Here is a 23,420-nt window from a genome sequence, read left to right as displayed (position 1 = left end):
TTTGGAACACAGCGGGTCGGTCGTCGACCTGACCCCACGGTAGGCAAAGCAGCGCGGCAGAATTATAAAATTGTGTTACGACACCCAAAACGCGCGCGCGACGCACTCGGACTACCCCCCCCCCCCCCTCCTCCTCGCGAAGCCACGCAACGCTACCAGCCGCCGCGGCTGCAACCGTTGTGTGCACCCCATTTATATGCCGTTTTCTCGCGACGTTATGAAAACATCTGCGAGAGCGACTTTTGTTAGACTTTCTTGCGCTTAAGTGTCCGCATTTTGGAAAATATTAATTCCCTTAGGCACGATTTCATGAACATTATTTTGGCTTTAAGCGAGACTTAAATATATATCTGCTTTTATTTATTTAGAAAAAAAAAACAGATACATATTTAAGTTTCGTTTAAAGCCAAAATAACGTTAGTGCAATCGGGCCTTAGCTAGTTTTATCTGTGAATACTGTATTGATTAGTTCGGCAGCTGAGTCATAACGTGCAAAAAGTCGACAGCTTTTGAAATGCGTTTGCGAATTTATAATTTATGTGAAAATAAAACAAGCTTTTAATAAATAAAATTTTACTTAAAATTGCTTTTTTATAGATAGAAACAATATCGCATTTTTGCGATAGTTACATAATTTAACTATTTAACTATTCATTAAGTTAATAGTAAGGGTTAAAACTACTCGTGTGTGTGTGTGTGTGTAAAAAAATATAAAGAATAGAAGAAGATGTAAGATGATCATGGATAATGTCTTGTGAAAGATGTATTTCAATAATTTAAAAACATTTTTGTATAGGATACAGCACATATTAACCACGGAAAGAAAGTTTCTCCATTGTGCCATCTGGAATCTTGAATCTCGAATCGAGAGGTGCGACGAACGCGTGAAATCGACCGTGAAAGAATACCGGATTGTCGAAAGCAGCGATGCTCAAAATTGCAGATTGGATTGAGTGGCAAGAAGTAAACGGCAAGAAAAAAGCGGAATAAAAAGAAAATGAAAAGAAATCAATTTTTCATGGTCAGACACATTGTCAAGACAAAAAAAAGACGCACAGAGAATTTAATTTAACTGTACGCTGCATTCAACTGCATCATATACAATTGAGAGAGCTTGAAAAAAATGTGTTGAATGGTCTAATGGTTGAATAACATTATTTGCACACATATTTGATTATACATATATATATATATATATATATATATACATTTCTTTATTAACTTATATGTATATTACATTTATATATATATATAATATTATATATGTAAAATATCAAGTATTAATATGTAATTACTTGAATGATTAATTGATTGATTAATAGGATTTTTATTTAGTTTTTGAGATAATTTTTTGGAAGATAAAGACAAATGTGAATAGAAACAAATTGACTTATGGGCGTATAAAAAATATGTTGCTTATTATTTTATTCTAAACTTTATTTCACGAGATAGATTCTGATATTAATTTACAGTTTGTAAAATGTAAGTTATAGTCAATGTTCGCTACGTCTCAGTTTAACCATCGAAAATACTTTAAAAAATACAATTTTGCACAACTTTATAAAATCATGATTTGGATCTCAGTAGAAAGGATGAGCGAGACGTTTGGCCGATTGCTTCGGGTCATCAGGGGTCGACGTACTCGAAAGTTGAAGCTTTCCCGACTCATTGGCATGCGGGTCTCGTGATATTGTCTATTAACGAAATTTCTAATGCGAATTTATGATAATGAATGGCCAATCGAAGATTTATTGCCTTGTGGCCATCCGATCTATCGCGGAATAGATCGGATAGAGGTCGAGAGGTAGAGATCGAGATAGAGGTTTTTATATTTTCTTTCTCTTTAATTTGAAATATACTATAACCAAATTATTGCCAAAAAAATCGAATAAACTAATTAATGAATACTCTCACAGTTTAATTTTATATTGTTTAACTTAGAAAAATATAAAGTCGATATAAGTCGATATAAAGTCTTTGATTTGGACAAATTATTTCGGTTTTTTGGCAATAATTTTATCTTCAAAAGAATTATACATATTGTCAACAATTATATACGAATTTATAATTCTTTTTTTTATCAAAATAATTTATCCATTTTTTTATATAAATTAATTGTAAAAATTTTTAAGAAACTATGTGATGTAAAGTTGAGAAAAATAAATAAATGAATTTTCGGCACATGCTTTCTTTTCAGTTGAATGATTTTTTTCGGCCATTCAACAATAGAATTCTCCTCATTTATGCTTATACAAACAGAGAGAATCGTCTTTGTTGTTTTGGAATCTACAGTCAAATTAAAAATTATATCTGAAATAATCATTTTCCTCAACTTGACATTTCATATAATTTCATTCCTAAAACATTTTTACGATTAATTTAAATAAAAATCATTTTGATAGAAAAAACCAAGAATTAAAAATTAATATATTATTATATGTAATTTTTTTAAAATAATTTTTCTAAGATTATTGTGAAAAAACCAAACGAATTTTTAAATTCATATCTGTCTGGCTATATATTTAATATAGCATTTTTAGAGATTTGAAAGAGTGATATTTATAGAAACTACTTTACTGCAAAATTTACTGCAAAATATTTTTACATATAACGTAAAAGCTATATTATGTAAAGCTATATTATAAAAAAATTGGAAACAATATTTTAATCAGAAACATTGCATGTTTTTTATCGAAGTAATATAATATTTTTTTAACATTCTGAATTATTTATATGTAATATATGTAATATCTTAATAATTATAATATTTTAATATCTTAATATGTTTTTATAGAATACGTTTTATAGATGGTTTTTTTATATTAATTGTTTAAATATTCGCAATAGGAAAAAATAATATATATTGCTAAAATAATATGTTTCTAGTTAAATTCATTTTTCAAAATTTTCATGTCTTTTATTGCCTAGCAGTATCTTTGGAGAGAACGAAATTTATGCGATAAATATTCTCTAACCCGTTAGTGAATGATACTGCTATTGCAAGAAGAAAAAAAGAAGTCTAAAAAAATCATGCATTAAGACAAGTTTTACAGTTATTGGAAGAAAAAAAACTTCCTTCTTCCAAAATATCCTTTGAAAGGTTCTACAAGTCACAAATGATCAAGCCTAGAAGAAAGATAACGTTGTGAAAAAATGAGAGTTAATTGATTCATCATTTCTTTGCGATCAGTGACGATGAATTAACTCACGATGACTCCAGCTTTTTAATTAATACATCGCGCATTAAATGGAAATTTATGATTATAATTTTTTGCATAATTATAGCGTTTTAAAAAACTAACCCGATGTTTGCCAATATATGTAAATTTATTTTTAATTTAATGTATCTAGATTCAGTAATGTTGATATTAATTAAACAAGTTCATTATTTGCCCATTTCTTTACTTTTGGTATATGTATATATCAGCATTTTGAACAAATAGATTATATAAAAAAGATAGAAATATGTAATAATGCATTAAATGTATATAATTTTAAAATCATTATTTCATCATTATTTCATAAGTTTCCCTTTTTTCGCATAAAGTTACATAATTTTATCGTGACTACGTATAAAAACTAGCACTAAAGTATTTATGAAAGAAGATTATTTACTAACAAAAGTATTAATTGCGCAATTTATAAATCCAGATAGAACTTGAATCATAGACACATGGCGCAATATATAAATAAATTTTTTGAACAAATTACAATGAGCTGAAACAAGTAATCTTAAAGGGTAATCATTCACAATCGGAAAAGTTTGCCGCGGGCGAGACCGTTCCTCGTTTCGTAAAAAGAAGAAATCCACGGAAAGAAATTATCTCGCTGCTTGAGGGACTGACGTGACAGGCGACGGGACGAGTTGCCTGTCACGTTGGTCGAAGAGCTTGGCGATCACGTGTGGTGGAGGATGGACAGTGTGCGTCGTCGAAGGTGTCGCGGAAGGTAGTGGTCGTCGAAGGTGGTGGTTTGATGAACGCGGGGGGAGGAACGCGCGGCGCAGAACGGAGGACACTTTCACTCTCACAGGTGCATGACCGACTCGAGAACGCGAAGCTTGTTGCTCGAATGAGCGAGAGAGGACAAGAGCTAGATGAGAAGGATGAGAAGTGAAGAGAGAGAGAGAGAGAGAGAGAGAGAGAGAGAGAGAGAGAGAGAGAGGGAGAAGGAGAGAGAGGATGATAGGATGATAGGACAGGAGGGAAGAAGACACGTAAAACGGAGGTAAAGAGAACCGTGAGCAAAGAGGAGAAGGAAAGAAGGAAGGTTTAATGCCGTGATGATCTCTCGGGCCGTTCCACAAAGTGGAGGGCCTCACGCGGTCCGCTAGATAACGGCCCATCTCGGCCACGTGCTCGCGAAGTATTAACATCCACCTCCTCCTCTCGTTGGGCTAATACGAAACGCATTGTACCTGTTTGTTCTTAATATTTGTCATTAAATATTGGTCTCCCCCTAAGGGGCCCTTTTCATAATATATGAATTAACCAAAAGGTTAGGTTAATTATAACTTGAAAATTAATTAATACAGAAAATTACAGATTTTCATAAGCTCATAATTAGATAAACTGAAACTTACACATATATATACATACAATCTTTAGTTTATTTAATCATAAGGTCACAAAAAAGTGTATATTAATTAATTTTCAAGTTAATAGTTAATTTAATCTTTTGGTTATCGTATATTGTGAAAATGGGCCTAATGCATGATTCTATCAACGTAGATTAATGTATCTCTGGTTAAGTAAGAATTAAAAAAAGATGAAGAGTAAGATAAATCAAGATTAAAATAAATCTACGTTGGTAGAATCGAGCATAAGACAATTAAACTCTCAGTTAAAAATTTAAGGGGACGAAAAATGCATTTAAATTATTAGAAATTCTATATGCCAAAAATTCATTATTAAGCAATGCCTAATGTGTTAATATTTTGTTTATTCAACTGTTATCAAAATAAAAAAAAGGATTATACACTTTCGTAGCATTAATATATGATGCGATTACAGCTTCTGTTGACTATAGTCATTTTGAATCATGAAGAAGAGGAAAACACATAATGAAAATGACTTGTAAAAAAATTGTAAAAACTTGTAAAAAATTAAAATAAAAACGTTTTTTGTTAAAATAACAATCGTACTCGATGGAATAAACTTGTAAAATATATTGGATAACTCTCCACTCATTTCCTTAATCAATAAATAATCACCTATTAAAAAATAAATAATCATAAATTTAGAAATGAATTATAGCTCTATTTTTAATTACTCGTCTAATTAAAGATAGAATTACAATTTATTTCTAAATATATATATAATTATTTATTGATTGGAGCAAAAAAGAGCTTCATTTTACAAGTTTGTTTTATCGATTGCAAACGCTATTTTATCAAAAAACATTTCTATTTTTATGAATTTCATAATTATATTTTTTAATTAATTCATTCGTTAATTTTATTTTTATTTTATTAATTTTTCTCGCTTCTAACATTTTAATTTAAGATGACTGCAATGAATCAGTAGGAGCTATATAATACAATTATAATGAAGGCTGACATCTCTTGAACACTTGTCTCTCAAACTTGAAATTTCCTTTGTACTTTTACAAGTTTTCGTAAGATATTATACGTTTACCGACTTTTTAAAAAAAGTAGACTTATATTTATATCTCACGATTAAGGAATGAATTAATGAAACTGAGATATAGATCATGTCTAGTACGATTCTTGATCGAGAATTATGTTACGATTATTATCCAATATTCATGATAAAATCAGCTTGCGAGTCAATTCGGTTGACTTGCTTCTTGTTCTTCAACGATGGCGGAGCGAATACACGTAGCGAAACGATGAATATGATCGTCCATCTCGATAGCGGATATGATCGCATTAAAAGCCGCGGGCACCATTGGCGACCATGAGAGGAGGGATAGAAAGGACTCGGCAGGGGGGCGAGAGAAAAAAAAAAGAGAAAGAGAAAGAGGGAGGCAAAGAACGAACGGGGGCGAAACGCAAAGGAGGAGAACGTAAAAAGAAAGAGAGAAAGATGGCGAGCAGGTCGATGAACCGAGTACGTTTGTGCCAAGTTTATTCACTACCGAAATACATTGTTAATCCCGATGGTCCGGAGTGGTTCCAGTGGGTCAGTGGTTCATGAGGGACCCAGAACCAAGCCCGTCGCAGGTATCAGCGCATTTATGATTTCAGCTTTCATCTGTGCCTGGAGACCACCGAGGAGATCAACAAGGTGGTACCATTTGCCGAAATCGACAAACAATGATTATAGGAAACGTAAAATTATAAGTGCCGTTTCCGCTCGCATTCGCATTTACGACACGATCGTAATGACCGCAGATGATTAATTATTAAGTATATATCGGAATCTCATAACAACATTCATTGCAGTTGCATTAGCTACAACTTTGAGATTAAAACGAATATATAATTTATAAATTGATAAATTGTAAACATGCACAAATTAAATAAGCAGATGTAGCAGTTATTAGAATAGAATATAAAATAAATATAAATATTTTTCATGCCAATTTATAATAATTAAATATTTCTTTAAACAAATCGATTATAACTGAGGAATGCGCAAAAATCAATTTGTAATTAGGATTATTCGACTATTTTTTGTTTCAAGTTAAAAAGAAAAGGTATCATTAAATTTTTCGATTTATTTCATTGAAAAATGAAATATTTTTTTTATTAGTTCTGTTCATATATGTTTATTGTTATAAATATTTTGTTTAGAATTTGACAACTTCTTTGCGAACAAAAAAACTTGAAACTATTAAATCCATTTTGATTTTTATTTTTTTCAGTATATACGACTAGTATTAAAAAATAAAACATTTACGGTCAAGCAGGATTTTTAGCACTTATTAATTTTTTAATTTCTAAATTTATTTTAAAAATTCAAGAAAATATGTAATTTATTTGTTAACTAATTTAATTGTCGTTTATTTGCAATCTTTAAAACATAATAATCGAAAACTATGTTCATAAATATCAATTAAGATACTGCAAAAAAAATTTTGCAAAATATTTTTATATATTACTAAAAATTTCTTGTGGAAATTTAATTGATATTTTAAAAATTTTTATTCTTTTTGTATCATTGTATATTTATTTTATCAAAAAAATATTTTTATGCTGTATATCAATCAATGGATCACTGTCTGAATTGAAGATACTGAATAAGTAAATAATAAGTAAATAATTTATTTCTTGTAGGAAGCCTAATTTTTATATGGAGATTTTCAATTTTATAAATCTACTTCGCTAGCTATTGTTCGATAGAAATGCGTTGGATAGACGTTAAATGATTGATCGACAAATAATTGATACCGCCTCTTGTTTAGAGTCATTACTTAATTTGGCAATCAGACCTGAAAAGAAAAAAGGAAATTATGTTGTCGAAATAATACGCCTGTCGAAAATCGTAAAGATGAATAAAGAGGTTAACTGTTGCACCTAAAAATATCTCCATCTCACCTTTACACCACGTTTCCATGCTGTATCTCAGATTTCTATCTTTCACATTTATCAGGACATTTGACAATGGATATAATAGAATCACCACATGAAAGTTGTCAGAATAACAGAAAATATTGCTTCCGTATCTATCAGCGTAGAAATTCGGCGTAACACGTTCTAAAAAATATAATCTAATGATTAAGATATTGATGTTATAAAAATAATTTGATAATAATAATAATAATTTGATAATTAAATAATTTGAAATGTATCTTTCATATTTTTATTTATTTATTTAAATTACATATAAATGATTTATGAAAGATAAATTTCTTAAATTTTTCCAAACTTAGCATAAACGGTACATATGAACGAAATATATATTGATAAATAAAAGACAATTATATTAAAATAAAAAATGTATGTTGATCGCATAAGTCATAATGTTAATGTTGCGTATTTCTGCTATCTTTATCATTTCTTAAGAAAGAGTCACTTTTATTTTGCTGGTACAAAGATGAAACATATACTTATGTTGTTAAACCGGCATAATTCAAGCAAGCCGAAACTTTCGCAAAAAAAAAAAGAAAAACGAAAAAGAAGTACTAAATGAATGTTGTACAAGTGAAACTTCACGAGAAGAACTTCCCCACGATATAAAGACCGGTTACGTACACAGTAACTTCGATGAGTGGACGATAACATTTTTTATAGAAGTCAAATATGATCTACAATCACATACTACAATCACATATGGAATCATCTTTAAATTCGATAAATGCTAATAATCATGACATTTCGTGACGAATTGCGAAGGATATGTTTGTGTAATGCTGGAAAAAAAATATGGCAAATAAAATAGTAGTCTGTTACAGTCGAAGACTCGTAAATACTTCTAGCCTAAGTACAAATGAATATAAGATTATATCTCATTTTCCTGACTACTCAATTAATCGTACAGTTTATTTATGGTATTCGACATATGATCTTTAAGGGGGTTTTGTTCGACGGGGGGGGGAGGAGGGAGGAGAGGGGAGTTCGGTAGCGTCATTACGTTTGTCTTGCCAGAAACCGTGTCTCGTGTCATGCATTCACGTCATCGAGCATATTAGAAATGGCACGGGGTAAAAGCACGCCGAGTGCTCCCACGTCGGGAAGGAGAAACCACGGTTCGTTGACCCGCGACCACGTGGAGTAGCACGTGCACGTTTCGCGAGAGATTTCGCGCGCGGCGAACGATCGTTAAGTGGCTATTGCCTTGGCCAAGCTCGTGCGCTGGGAGCAAGGAACTGCTAATGCGATCGACGATCGTTAGAAATCTCTCACATTTCTTGCGCCACCAGGCATTCGCCTGACTTAACCGCTCGTTAGACAAGTCACTTGCCGCATACGCAAAGCTGAATCGTCCCACACAATGAGCCCGACAATAATACAACGATGTCGTGCTGCGTGATATTCTCGAAATTCGTATGCACCTACACGAATATTCTGACCCTTACGTTGTTACGATTCTTTTGTGGCATTGTTTGCTCGCTTTACATTATTTGACAAAAAATAAGTCTACAATACTAACGCCACTATAATAAATTTTAATAATCCTCGAAAATATAAAGAAGTGTTTACTAACTTTAGTTAGCTTTAAATATTTTTTAGATACTTTAGATTTATTTGAAATAAAATTTTCCTTCTCAAATTTTAACGAGAAAAAGAGCATGCTATTTAAGGAGACAGAATTTTAATACCTTTTCTTTTATCCTCCATTATTGATAATGATGTTTTATTCGAGATCACTGCAACATTGAAAAAAGTAAATAATTTCTGAAAAGACGAACAGATTTAAACTTAGTCTTTTAATAAAACATATTTTTCATTATGTAATGAATTGCGATAAAATAAATAAAAAAAGGTATTTTTCATAAATATTACAGAGAAATTTCAGCTGAGTATAGGCGCGCCAAAAATATTATTAATATGCAAGTAAAATACGGAGGTATTTTATTGTTTTCATCAAAATAAAAAGTAGAGAAAAAGTTCCAGCTAATATCGAGAAATCGAAAAAAATTATTTGCATCTCAATAATTATTAGATTGTCAACAATTGTCTCCAAATATTATTTAAATCGAGAATAATCTCAATCAATATGTGAAAATTGGGAGATAGAAATTTTGTCTCCTGATTATATTGACTTCAAATTTTTATCAAGTTCTTTCAAGATAATCCTAGGCTCGTAATCAATCATGTAATCACGCATCACGGTAATCATGGCTTCATTAAGATTCCTCATCAGCTTCACACTAGATTTACTATAAACTTTATTAAATCTTAACAAAAATGTATAGTCGATGAATAAGAACTTGTATTTTTATAGAAAAAGAATTAGTTACAGCAAGAATCTGTGATAACTAAATTTCCATATTTAACATCTAGATGCATGAAATTTTTTAGCAACAAAGATAATTTCAATTAGATATCAATATAATATAATATTATCAATATTTTATTTTATTTTGACTTGTTTAATCATTATTTGAAAAAAATAATGTACAAAAGATTTCAAAGCATACTTGTGTTCTTCGTGACTTCGTGAAATGTGGTCGACACATTATGTCGGAGATGTTATAAATATATTCAATTGAGATATATCCAATGAGATATATCTAATTTTTTAAATAAAAGTCACAACTGTCAAGAAACACCATCTATTGAATTAATCTATCTTTGGATTAACTGTGTCTTCTTTTCTGACAAGAAAAACTGTAATAAAATCAATGAGTGAGATTTCAGGAATGATCTGATCAATGAAATCTTATAAAATAATTATCCGCGAAAATTTTTAAATGTAAAATCCTTTAATTAGTTTACGCGCTAACCAAGATGATAATCTAGATGTTAAGTCAGACATTATAAAATCGAAGGATAAGAAGTCGAAACATAAAAATTCAAATTCTACTATAAATCTCTGATTATCATAATATTATAAACGCTTTTCTTATACAATTTTTATTACGATATTGATAGTATACCATTTTGAAATACTTTCTAATTAATTAGCTAATTAAATATATTTCTTATATTCTCTACAATATATTAAGCTTTCCCGATAGATTCTAATTGATAAAAACATCTTTAATAAACATCTGTAATCAATATAAAAACATAAAACACGTCTTTGACATTTTATATTTCAATTTTAGACATTGTAACGTCTAGATTAATACCTTGGCACACGAGTAAACCAACCAAAGGTTTCTTTTCCTTGAGGGTTTTTGCAGAAAATAATGTCTTGCGAAAAGAAACTTTTAAAACATAATAGACTTAGGACAAAGAGAAAAAAACATCCGATAATCTTATTTGCAAGGAAGAAACATTCGCGAGAAGAAGTAGAAAAGAAAACAAGAACCAATAAAATTCCTATCGTTAGATGCTCATAAAACGTGAGCGCCCCGTAACGAATGTGAAAGAATCATTCTTGCGGCGTTTCAAAGAATTCCGGTTAGAATTTAGGACGAACTAACGAATCTGGAACGGTCATTGGCCTTGCCTTCAATATCCTACCTAAAAAATTTTCGGCCGCAACTCTGCGTTAGGTTCTTATGTATTCGCGTATTAAAGCGGAGCTTTTATCTAACGAACTTTTAGAAAGTTCACAAAAGCCGATTGTAAGAAGATCAAAATTAAAATTCACTTTGGAAGTGTACAACCCAAGACATCAGTAGAAATTTTTGTAATACTCTAAAAGATATATAGCTTTTAAGATCTAGCGATATTAGCTTATAATAACATCTTATTATTGTAAATCATTGGACAATTTTGTCTCGCATTTGTGAAATGTACGGAAGAAAAAGACAAGACGAAGAAAATACGCTTTGGAAATATACACAAATGGAAATTGATTACTCTGATGGTTTTAAAATATCTAGCATTATTTTTCATTTGCTTTCTACATGTAGGTGAATAAGAACGACAAGAATTATTAGAAATAAACAAAATAGAATTATCAAAAATAAAATATAATATGCATGTGACATATGCATATGCATATGACATATATCTTATGAGTTTATTCAGTTTTTTTCTGAAAATAATCTTGTTAAAAAAAAACATTATTATTATTATTATTTACTAGTAATGTGTTGTGTATTACATTGTGTATTAAAGCTCTTCTTTTCTTTTAATTTTAGAAAAAAGTATCAAAAATACTTGTTTTTCTCAGCGAATGTCTATATCTCAGAGAAATTTAATAAAAAAATTGATATTAAAATTGATAATTAAGTTGAAATTTTTGGAATTTTTGGAGGTTTATAATATAATAAGGCTTAATAAATTTGTTCATATATTTACATGAAATCAATCGTGTAACGTCATTTCAATACATATTAATTTTTGTTCAAGCTTAGAAACTAAGAAACATTTTTTTTTAGATTAGTACTTGGATGGATAACAATTTTTTTTATTAATACCATTTTAATATAAAACTAATCAAAAATTACTAAAAAACTATTAACTAAATATTAATGTTTAGTCATTATAAATTTCTTGCTATTAATTAAATTCTCAAATTTCTAAATATTGTTATATAATAAATATTTCTTTCTTATTATTAATAAATAAATATTTCTAAATATTATTAATAACATTTTACTAATTGTATTCCACCAATAATTAAGCACTGGTCAAATAATTATTAAAATATTGCTAATATACTTAAATATTATAAATTTATTAATATCCAGACAATATAAAATTCAAAATTAGGATATTTTTAAGATATTCCTTGGATATCTTTCGCAAAGATGTCCTTAAAACGTCTTATATTTCAATTTTGGACTTTGTGTTGTCTAAATCTTAAGATAATTCTTAATCTTAAATTTCTCTAAAGAAATATAATGTTCTGTTGGAAAAAAATTTTCGGCATATTTTTCTTTTAAAGAAATTAGAGAATCATTTTTATAGATTATTTTCTTACAAGTGATTCTTAGAAAAAAAGCAATTTTCAAAGTATTTTAAAAAAATACGAGTCAAATTTTAAAAGCGAATCAAAATTTCTAGCTTTTTTGCAATAAAGTACATATAATATACTTTTAAAAAAAAAATAGCATATAATATTTCTTTTCAAGCTAAGAGAAAGGTACCATGAAAAATTATACTTTACTTATAGATATCTTTTTTATGTTGTTTCTTCGGCAAAACGAAGTTGTCTATAAGATATCTTTTAATTTTGTCGAAAAATTAAAGAAGGAATCTTTTCGTCAGTTTTTTATAGTTGCCTTTTATAAAGCGAAAAGTCTAAATACCTTTTTATTTTATTAAAAAGATAAAATAAAAGAAATATCTTTCATTCATCCGTAAGTAGTAGCATATGACATCGCAGCTTGATAGATGCGACGTTCTATTTTTTGTAAATAAAAACTATAGAAGAATAAAACTAGATAGAATAAAAGGATACGATAGAATAAGAGATAGTTATTCTAATAAAATAATTTATAATTTATAATTTCTAATAAAATGATTTTTTGAAGATGAGCCTCAAAATGAGGTTCCACCCAAATGTAGAATCTTTCTTAATGGGAAGTTCTAAGATAGAAGTAAATAATAACATAAAAATTAAATATTATTTTGATAGTAGAATTATATTGATAGCACAATTATTAATTAGATAATTAATTATTAATTAAGACAATGAAAATATATCTAAAAAATATTAAAGACAATTGAAAGGATAACTGAAACATATCCTAAAAGTTAACATATCCTAAAAAATGTCTACATTAAGTTATTTTTTATTATATGAATAAGATTATAAGATAATTAGCTGTCGGATATCTATCAGTTATTATTTATTTTTTCATCGGCTTTTCTCTTGCTAAAAAATATTTTTATAAAAATGTAAACATCTTTTGATTATGTTTTAGATGACATGATACCATCTAAGATTTTAGCTAACTCTTTTCATTAAAAAGTAAAATTGAATATATATTATGCTAAAAATACCTGAATTGAAAACAACAATTTTTATATTTCAAAACCATTATTTTTTTAGTTTAGTTTAGTTTAGTTTAGTTTAGAGATATTTGCATTTACGTAAATTCGAAAATTACTGCCTATTATATTTCTAAATAGTCACTATTTTTAAAAGGAAGTATAAATACAAATACGAGAGATATTGATAATTTTAAACTACTGATATATAGAATTATAAAAATATTTATGATATATTAAAAATATTTTAATTGAAAATAACAGTTTTTGTATTTCAAGATTATTACTTTTAGTTCTGAGATATTTGCATTTGTGTAAATTCAAAAATTGCTACCTGTTTTCTAAGCTACTATTTTTATTTTTGAAAGAAAGTATGAATAAGATATTGAGTTTTAAACTATTTACATATAGAAAAAATAATTGACAAAACATTGAGATTTTTATAAAAATAGTTGAGCAATCTATATTGTATTACTTGAGACAATTGATTTCATAGTAATTCAGTGTACTGCTTTGCGTAGTATTAATACAGTATTTTACATCAGTATATATTTATATGAATTGTAAGATAATATTTTATCAGTAATTTTAAACACTGAAATACATGTGATTATTATGAGTTGTATAACTGAGTTTATAACTAGGAATTATTAACAACATTGATTTTAACATTCAAAATAAGTAATCATTAGTTCATCAGTATTAAATTTCTATAAGAATAGTTTCAATCCGAAAGGGATTTTTATAATTTAAATGTAAAAGATAGTCAAATTATTTTGACAAAATGTAAAAAGCTATAAATTGGTATATAATACATTGCCAGTATATATTTAATTTCTTTTTAAAACAAAATCATTGTCAAAAAAGACCAAATAAATTTAAAAAACAATTTAATAGTAAAATACTTAGAAGATTTTTAAAACAACTAATAAAAATGAAGAATAAAAAGTGCACGTACGAATATTTGCTTTATATTTAATATTCAATGAATCTGATTTCAAACTGTAAAGATTTATCTTTTAATGATAAATAAGGTTTAGAATCCAATATAATAGAATCAAAAATAAAAAAAATATTATTAAATGTTATTAAATTGAGTATGGTAATGTGTGACAATAAATATAATATTATTCAAGTTCAAATTTTATTTCTCACTAGCAATAATGAAGAGAATTAATAATATTTTTTTCAACAACAATTCTTCAAATTCAAATTAATAATTTTTTAAATTGAAACTGATGATTGTGATCTGAATATAAATTATTCATAGAGACAGCATTCATGTAAATAGTATTTAATTTTTCATAATTATCTACTCAAAATAGAGCCAAAATATTATACATATTGTATATACATACGTGTGTGTGTGTATGTAATATATATTCTTCATTTTTTCATACAACATATTTAACACTTTAATTCTCTTTTAATTCTTTAATTCTACCTTGTGATGTAGTGTGGCTATTAGGTGTGTATGTCTACGTGTATCTACGTGATCAATTACCAACGTTGTTTTTGTGAATCGGCATTTGATGTACGCGAGTACAAAGTCGCTACCGTTAATTTCACGCTGTTATAATTGCATGCCTTTTTTCTCGCCTCGGTTGGGCCTGAGACAGGTCCCGGACGCCGGCGGAGACAGAGGGGTCCGGAGGGAAAGGTACAGAACGATTCGGAGATAATATACCGATGTACTGAATTACGCGGCCGGCTACCGAATCATTTTGACCCACATCCGTAGACGTCGTCGCCTCGAGGCGTCGGGATGCCGGAGATCCGATCAGGCGCCTTCTTCTCGGCGCTGCTTCATCGAATCTGCCGTGCTGCTCGTTTTCAGAACGGCGATAAATAATCCTCTCGATTCGCGCGCGCGAATCAAAGAAGAAACATCATACTATATTTTTCGTAATCAAGTCAGAGATGAAGAATATTCTAAACAGATGTATCTATGCGAAGAGTAAAAGTCAGTACAGAAAATTTGGATGCAATAAAAGCTAAAACTATTTGTATATTTTTAAAAATTGTTAAGATTAATTTCTTTTTATGAAAATTATTCTAAAAGAATGCTTTCTTAAAAAAATTAATTGTTATCTAATATTTATTACAGTATCACATTACTGTTTATTACAATATGTATTTAGGTATTAAATCAATTATAAAATGTTTCCATGAGAATTATTCATTCAAATTTTTACTATATTCGAAATATTTAACATTAAATGAAAAAAAAAATATATATATATATATATTTTTTTTTATGTAAATATATATATATATTTATATATATTTACATTTATATATATTATATAAATATTATATAAATATGAGAAAAGTATAAGAAAAGATATGTTAAAATTTTTGTATGTAACAAAATAATTAATGTGATAATACTTAATTTGTATTTGCCTCATGTACATACATAGCTTCCTTAATGTAAATGTATCGTCTCGACGCTACAATAATAATGTAGTGATAATTCTATTGGAGTTTGTCATGGGACCTATTTTCTAGCGTTTTTGGGTCGCAACAGTCAGCAGGAAGATAAGCGCGATTTATATTCAGACTATGTCCGCGATTATAATTTGTATTTTTGACCTAAATAATTTTTGAAGCAACAAGCAGCACGAGTAAAACATGACAATAATAACTGCTATTGCTGATTAACTTTCAGAAGATAACATTAATACAGTACAGGAAGAGACTAAATTGAAGAAAAACCGAAGAAAGATGTCACATTCTGGAATTAAACGTTTTTTACATCACAAACCCCCTGAGATAAATTCTGTATTTGCATATCTGGTGTTTAAAAAAGTTCCGCTAGCGAGCGTGCTGTGATGGATAAGGGTTTCGTATATAAGGAAAGGAACGCTACCTTGCAGTGTCAGAGTAAGTGGTGCTCTAGTTCAGAACAAAAGAAGACAATGGCTCCGATGCGAATAATCTTATTGTTCGTAATGATCAATGTCAGCTTGGAATTGCCACTCAAAAGTCATCGTGGTTCCCATGGTCATCCTATACCGCCTGAGCCACGATTCAATGGAATTTTTGATGATGGTTACAATCACGATGAAATTGGTAATCAAATTTCTGGAACACTTGCAATTTTGACGGATTTGTAATTACTTAAAGTTTTGAGCAATTGAAATAAAAATCCTCGACTCGATGATATCGTTTCACTCGCAATTGCTAAAGAGCACTTCGTATAAAAAATCAGTTGTTATTATTCTTTTTTTTTTTTTCTTACAGCCAGTAACATAAAATCTTGGAATCCAAATGATCTACAAAATGTTTGGGAACTGAGCGGTTTACATGAAGGTGATATAATGGTCCATCCAGATAGTCCATCAGGGAAGAACGGTCTTCTAGACGCTACAGCACGATGGCCCGGCGGTATCGTCCCCTATTTTATACAAGAAGATGATTTTGGTGATTTTTTTATCTTATTTTATATAACGATAACAAATAGTATCACTATAAGTATCACTAATTAATATAACAAATTCCATTAAATACAAATTTACAGTCGATTTTATTCAATTTATATTTTATTAGATAGATTACATCGTTATCTTTTTACAGAAACGGAAAAAGATAAGAAATTATTTAAATTCAGATTAATGTTAAATTATGTTGTTGAAATCGATTGTCAGTAATTCATTATACATATACTTACATTTAAAAACCGATTTTTAATTTATTTCAATTTTTTGTAATAATTATTAATTATCATTTATAGACAGAGATCAAATCGAATTAATCAAAGGAGCTATGCAAGAGTACCATGAAAAAACTTGCTTGCGTTTTCGATCTTACAAAGATACCGACGACGATTACGTGACAATACAAGCGAAAAAGTCCGGATGCTGGTCCTTGGTGGGTCGTCACGGTCATGGACAGGTATTGAATCTACAGAATCCGGGATGCGTTCATCATGGTGTTGTCGTGCACGAGCTCATGCATGCCTTAGGCTTTTACCATCAGCAGAGCGCCACGGATCGAGACGAGTGGGTCACCATACATTGGGAAAATATTAAATTGGGTACAATCAATAATAGCGTGTTTGTTAAACTCATTTCATATCATTTATATTGATTTCGCGTTTCTTCATAAGATCGTGTATTTATTTATGTTTTTCATGGAGATAGAGCATAGATTTAAAGAGATCTTGAATGCCACTTGACTACTTTCGTATCCAAGACAAAACGGTGTCAACTGATTTTAGAACAGATGTTCTCGCATAATGCATAAATAAAATTTTTATAAACTTTTTTTCAGGTAAGGAGCATAACTTCAATAAGTATGATAATCGCACTGTTACCGATTATGGTGTCGGCTATGATTACAAAAGTGTCATGCACTACAGCTCCCACGCGTTCTCCAGGAATGGAGAACCTACTATTACGCCGAAGGTAATAATTGCGCGGCACTTGTAATATTGATTTCGGTTTGCTTTCAATGTTTATGCTACTTCGCAGAAAGAGAAGGTAAAACTTGGTCAGCGAGACGGACTCAGCGAAAAGGATGTGGCCAAGGTGCAAGCAATGTATAAAGAGCAATGTGATGATCGTAAACCAGAAGGAAGTGATGGTAATTCTTCCGAAGGTTCTTTCGAAGAGATTTCTATAGGATGGATATTCGATTAAATTTACTTTCAAACAATCAGATTTTAGAAGATATAATAAAGCGTACATATATCTGTCTGCAAAGTATCTGTATATTTTCATGCTTTTAAATTAAAATACATTTATTATTTTAGTACAATTTATAAAAATATCACAAATATTTCTTAAGTATAATTATCAGTTTGTCCAAAAATAAAGAACTTTATTTTAAGGCATCGTAAGATTTATCAAGCTTAATAGCACTGTATATGAAAATCATAATGATATGCTTATTTCATTCTAAGATACTTAAGACACTTGAAGTTTTCCTAATTATAATATGTTAATTGTTTCAATTCATTTATAGCATCTTTTGCTGCCTAAAATAACATTTATGATACATTATAAAAAGTTTGTATGTAAAAATAATATGTTAGCTCATTCAAGACTAACTTACATGTCGGACATGCTCGTCTTCGTCCTCAATTAAACTTTCCATAAGATCCCTTAATGACTTATTCCAGATCTGTTGTAAAGCTCTACAACAAAATCTACCCAACAATCTAATCATAGTACATGTCCTTGCTCGTAAAACAGCTTGTCGATGATTAAGAAGTTTGTTCAACTGTTCCACCGAAGCTCCTTCATAAAAAAATATGATTTCAAGTATACAAATTCATTAAAATTATGATATAAAGCAGAAAATAATTTATAATCAGCTCACCAGGAGTTTTTGTACGCAGCACAACTTGTTCTACAAGCTCAGCGTTTTCAGGTTGAGATCGCAGAACGTTATTTAAGATTGCAACAAGATCTGCCACGACTCTTGCCTTTCTTTTTTCCAAAGTTAGTAGTTGCTGTAAAAGTAGCATTCCATTTACGATATAAATGGCATCACAAAATTGCATGAGAAATTGATCTTCAATATAAATCAATCTACAAAGAATTAGCATAGCACATTCGAGTGCTTGAAGCTCATCGGCGGATAAAGAAGATGCTGATCTTGTTTCCACGTTGACTGTATTTATTGTATTTAATTCGTTATCGGAACGTTCCGACATTAATAATTTTATGGCGTAAACGAGATTTGGTACTACTCTCACATCTAAATAAACTTGTTCGATCTTTTTGAGATTCTCTTTACTTATTGACACGGTAAATGGTAATGATAATAAACAAGTTACATATTCGACAACTCGACAACCGGCCGCCGGATTTCGCAAAGGAGAAACAAATACTGAAACGCAATTCTGTTGCAACAATGAGTCAATCTCACCCTCCATAACTTCTTCCATTGACCTTTGTAAAAATACAATCCATTCTTCATTTTCAATGGGCCTTTCCACTGCTCTCGGATCCCAATCTGGCAATCTTGCGTGTTTTTCAGTCAAGTTTCTCTCACCAAATTCCTGTTCGTAATCAATGCTCAAGCAACTTTGCTTGCAATCACCATCGCCATGCATAATTTGATCAATATGTGAAGATTTTTCAATCTGTTGACCTACATTGATTCCATCACCTTGAGCATTAGTATGATACATTTCCTTATTCAACGGTCGTAAAGAATCGTCCGTTTGCGTTTGAACAGGTTTCAAATGATCATTTAATATTGGAAAGTTGTGTTGCATGTTTGTACTATGTGGACAGTCGCTCTGACATAAAACATGATCTGCAGCTAAAAGATCACTTTTCAGGGATGCTCTGAGACTAAGATTTCCTAAGAGGACATCAATACTAGCGCTGGAATCAGTGCCACTTGGTTCGCTTCGCCGTAATGCTTGACAATGATTTATCATATGATGACAATAAGCAGGAGATATCAGATAACCGGGTTGTGAGATACACGTTCGTTGTCGATATTCATAATGTCTTCTCTCCTGCTCTTGTAGTTTTTTTATTGCTTTCTCCACAACTCTGCATAAGAAAATATTGATTATATAGAACGTATATTAACATATATTAACAAATAATTTTTTCAAAAGAATTAATATAATAAATATTAATATTACTTAGTTTGATTTGCAGTACGCATCGCTAAGCTCTGTAATTGTTGCTGCTTTGCTCTTGCTTGACTCGCAGATAATGGATTTGTGAATGGAGTAGGTACAGCACCAGCTACTATTATAATTCGATCCTTGACAAATGGATGTTCAAGAAGTGCAGGCCATGTTAATCGCTGAGAAGGATCTTTTTGAAGCAAACCCTGAAATTGAAATTATAATTGCTTAAATAACATATTTAATATCCCTTTACAAATTAATGATAATTGATAATGTACTATTATCTAATCTATCCATAAGTTAAATTTAATACATTTTTTATTTAGAATAAAATACAAATACTTTTAAATACTAAATTGTATAAAGGTATACAAAAAGGAATGATAATAAACTTGTTAATATATAAATATCGATTTAAAAAGTATTAAATATAAAAAAATTTTAAATATTATAAAAATATCATATAAATAAAACCAGTAAATTACAATAATACTAATAAGCCAAGATTATATATATATGTATATGTGTAAATTTTTATACATATTTAATAATAATATAGAGTAAAGTAGTAATTTTTGATTCTCAATCATATTTTTGTATCTTTTTTGATAAAAAATCGAATTAATACATAGCCTTAATTTTATATAAATTATTTAATATAAATTAAAGAATACAATAAATTAAAAAAATTAAAGATTAAAAATTAAAATTAAAAAATTAAAAAGAGGAGATAAATATTAGTAATCTGTAAATTGTGTAGTCAAAATGAAGTATACAAATGTGAAGTATACAAGTAAAACAATGTGAAGTATATAAGAATAATGAAATTTGTCAATTATATATAAGTTATTGTCCAAATTCATTATATAGAATCTAATTGTAATGGAATAAAAAAAAAGCAAAATTCTGACTTAAACGCATTATAACTATGAAAGACAGTAAATTATTATAAAATGATTAAAACTTATAATTATTAGTAATTAGATAATTGGAAACATATATATATATATATATATATATATATATGTATATATATATAAATTTTTGGTAATAAAAACTTTGAAAATATATTGAATGACAGAGAAATAAAAATAACAATTCCTACAAGAACAAATTTATCTAAAAAAAAGGAAGCATGTATTCTTAAAGTAACTAAATCAATCGAAGTAGAATTAAATAATTTCATATTATTCTGCACGTTCAAGCCATGCTTTTGTTTGCGTATATGGATCATTTCAGAAATCAGGTATTCATTTAAGATTCTTTCTTCGTTAAGTATTATAGCATTATCTCAATCAAAATCGTGTTCTAAGTTAATTCTATAATCGTAATAATTGAAATCCAAGTTGTATTTTTATTTATGTAACTTCTATGTTCTAGATAATCTTGTTTTTAATAGTTTACCAATTTAACCAATATAAGGATCACAATTATTACAATTAATTTTATATACAACATTAATGAGAAAACATGAAATATACATGAGATAAAAAGGGGATTGTCTTTATACTTTAACAAACTAACTAACTTCTACTAATTTTAAACTTGTGTAAATGGCAATTCTTAATAAAAAATAAAAAAGTTTATGAGAACCTTTCAGAAAGTTACTTTTTCCTGATACAACAAGAATAGGAAAAGAGATAAAATCTACACATATATAATACAATTACAGAAGTCTTAATATGTATAATAAATATTTAGATAAATAAGATATATCTGGATAAATTACCTGTAAGAAACTTTTGCAAATTGGCGAAATAAAATCTGGCCATTTTATTGCTTCAAATCTAATCAATTTGACCAGATGTAATATTGAATTAGTTTGAAATGGAGGAGCACCAACTACTAATTCATAAACAATACAGCCTAAAGACCTAAAAATAAAATTAATTATAAAATATATTTCTAACATAAGTAAATTATAAAGATTGTTTATATGAAATAAATTATATGGTTCTATTCACATACCACAAATCAGCATTATGATCATATGGATATTCCTCTATAAGTTCTGGTGCCATATATAGTGGTGTGCCTTTGATTGACGTAAGCACATGAGTACCAGTACTCATACTACGAGCAAATCCAAAGTCGCATAACTTAGCTATACCATTTGCTTCCAAAAGGACATTCTGTGGCTTAAGATCTCTAATAACGAAACATAATCATTATATTAATTGTATCATATATTGTTTTGTCTCTATAATTAAATACAAACCTGTGCATCACTCGATTTGAATGCAAATAATAAAGTGCAGATACGAGATCACAGGCTATTACTTGTGCCCTTTCTTCAGATAATCTACCTTCTTTGGCTAGTATATCATATAATTCCTTGTCTGCGTATTCTGTTACAACTACGATCTAGATCAGATATTCTACAGAATATCTAGAAATATATTTTATTTACATATTTCTGTTTAGATCTGACATACCTCATTTTCTGTTTCAAATGAATCTATCATTTGTACGATATTTGGATGCTGCAAGTAACGTTGAATCTCGCATTCTTGACGCAGACTTTTGAGTTCCTTGTACGATCTGCCACACTATAAGGTAAAAACATTTCAATGCATTACTCGTAAACTAAGATGTTATTTATCTCTCTTATTTCAAAGTTGCTATACCTTTCTTATCATTTTAAAAGCCACAACTTCACCATCTGAACGCTTCCTAGCTTTGTACACCTGTCCAAAAGATCCTTCTCCAATATGCTTTAAAATCTCATATTTCTTCATTTTGAAACTTTCGTATTTCTTCATTTTATTGATATTGAAAACAAATGTCAAAAAATGTGCTTTTTGTACTGACACAATATCCACGTGCAACACAATCCCACGACGTATTGAGATTGCATGAATTAAATATATAATTAAAAATATAAATGTATCAATTAGCTACAGCAAAAACATAAATAAAAACGAAATGAAACTTGATTGCTAAGTCTGCGAGATATAATAAACAACATAAAGAAATTCACTATACACTAGCGCCCTCTTAGCGAATATTCTGATTGAAGTAAGAAGTAGTAACTCAAAACAGTAGAATATTTGATGATAATGAAGAAATATAACGAAAAAAAATATTCCTAAGATATTAAAATATATAGCCAACATTTCTCTCAAACTTTTTTTAATTAATCGATTTTAATTTCTATCACAGGATTATTTAGATAATTTTAGAAAATAATTTTAATTGTAAGAAATAAATATTAATTATAAATATTACATTTCTACATTGTTGTTATTTAACATTTGTTTTTGGAATATCAATATAAAAGTTAAAATTTATATTATATTGTATTGCTTTATATTGTATTATATTGTATTACTTCAAAAATATTTTTCATTTTAATTT

The 23,420-nt window shown here is 28.9% G+C and overlaps 2 protein-coding genes across 4 annotated transcripts; one reads left to right on the top strand and one right to left on the bottom strand.

Annotated features, from left to right (window-relative positions):
- The first annotated feature begins 16,357 nt into the window (after positions 1–16,357).
- LOC105423707 (seminal metalloprotease 1) lies at positions 16,358–18,105 on the top strand. The gene is made up of 5 exons (XM_011633563.3): positions 16,358–16,537; positions 16,709–16,888; positions 17,199–17,501; positions 17,738–17,871; positions 17,938–18,105. The coding sequence occupies exons 1-5, from the start codon at positions 16,384–16,386 to the stop codon at positions 18,103–18,105; spliced, it is 939 nt and encodes a 312-aa protein (XP_011631865.2). The 5' UTR covers positions 16,358–16,383.
- A 53-nt stretch (positions 18,106–18,158) lies between these two features.
- On the bottom strand, positions 18,159–23,061 carry fu (STKc_STK36 domain-containing protein fused). 3 transcript variants are annotated; one of them, XM_011633561.3, is made up of 9 exons: positions 22,691–23,061; positions 22,499–22,612; positions 22,282–22,427; positions 22,032–22,211; positions 21,793–21,937; positions 20,073–20,266; positions 18,788–19,977; positions 18,521–18,705; positions 18,159–18,443 (listed from the first exon to the last, which is right to left on the bottom strand). In XM_011633561.3, the coding sequence occupies exons 1-9, from the start codon at positions 22,823–22,825 to the stop codon at positions 18,393–18,395; spliced, it is 2,340 nt and encodes a 779-aa protein (XP_011631863.2). In that variant the 5' UTR covers positions 22,826–23,061; the 3' UTR covers positions 18,159–18,392. The 3 variants fall into 3 exon arrangements, with proteins under 3 accessions (XP_011631863.2, XP_088938584.1, XP_088938585.1); XM_089082458.1 differs by lacking the exon at positions 22,691–23,061 and having other exon boundaries at positions 22,282–22,420; XM_089082459.1 differs by lacking the exon at positions 22,691–23,061 and having other exon boundaries at positions 22,282–22,411.
- Positions 23,062–23,420: the final 359 nt, after the last annotated feature.

The sequence above is a fragment of the Pogonomyrmex barbatus genome, unplaced genomic scaffold (genome assembly GCF_055798465.1).
Source record: "Pogonomyrmex barbatus isolate J1 unplaced genomic scaffold, ASM5579846v1 scaffold6, whole genome shotgun sequence".
Lineage (NCBI taxonomy): Eukaryota > Metazoa > Arthropoda > Insecta > Hymenoptera > Formicidae > Pogonomyrmex > Pogonomyrmex barbatus.
This window is presented reverse-complemented; position numbering and strand designations above follow the sequence as displayed.

Coding starts and splice junctions, on each gene's coding strand:
- LOC105423707 (XM_011633563.3), top strand. CDS start 16,384: ATGGCTCCGATGCGAATAATCTTATTGTTCGTAATGATCAATGTCAGC. Junction 17,502..17,737: donor TTGGGAAAATATTAAATTGG/GTACAATCAATA, acceptor ACTTTTTTTCAG/GTAAGGAGCATAACTTCAAT. Junction 17,872..17,937: donor AACCTACTATTACGCCGAAG/GTAATAATTGCG, acceptor GCTACTTCGCAG/AAAGAGAAGGTAAAACTTGG.
- fu (XM_011633561.3), bottom strand. CDS start 22,825: ATGAAGAAATACGAAAGTTTCAAAATGAAGAAATATGAGATTTTAAAG. Junction 19,978..20,072: donor CGTACTGCAAATCAAACTAA/GTAATATTAATA, acceptor TTTCTTATGCAG/AGTTGTGGAGAAAGCAATAA. Junction 18,444..18,520: donor AAGACGAGCATGTCCGACAT/GTAAGTTAGTCT, acceptor ATGTTATTTTAG/GCAGCAAAAGATGCTATAAA.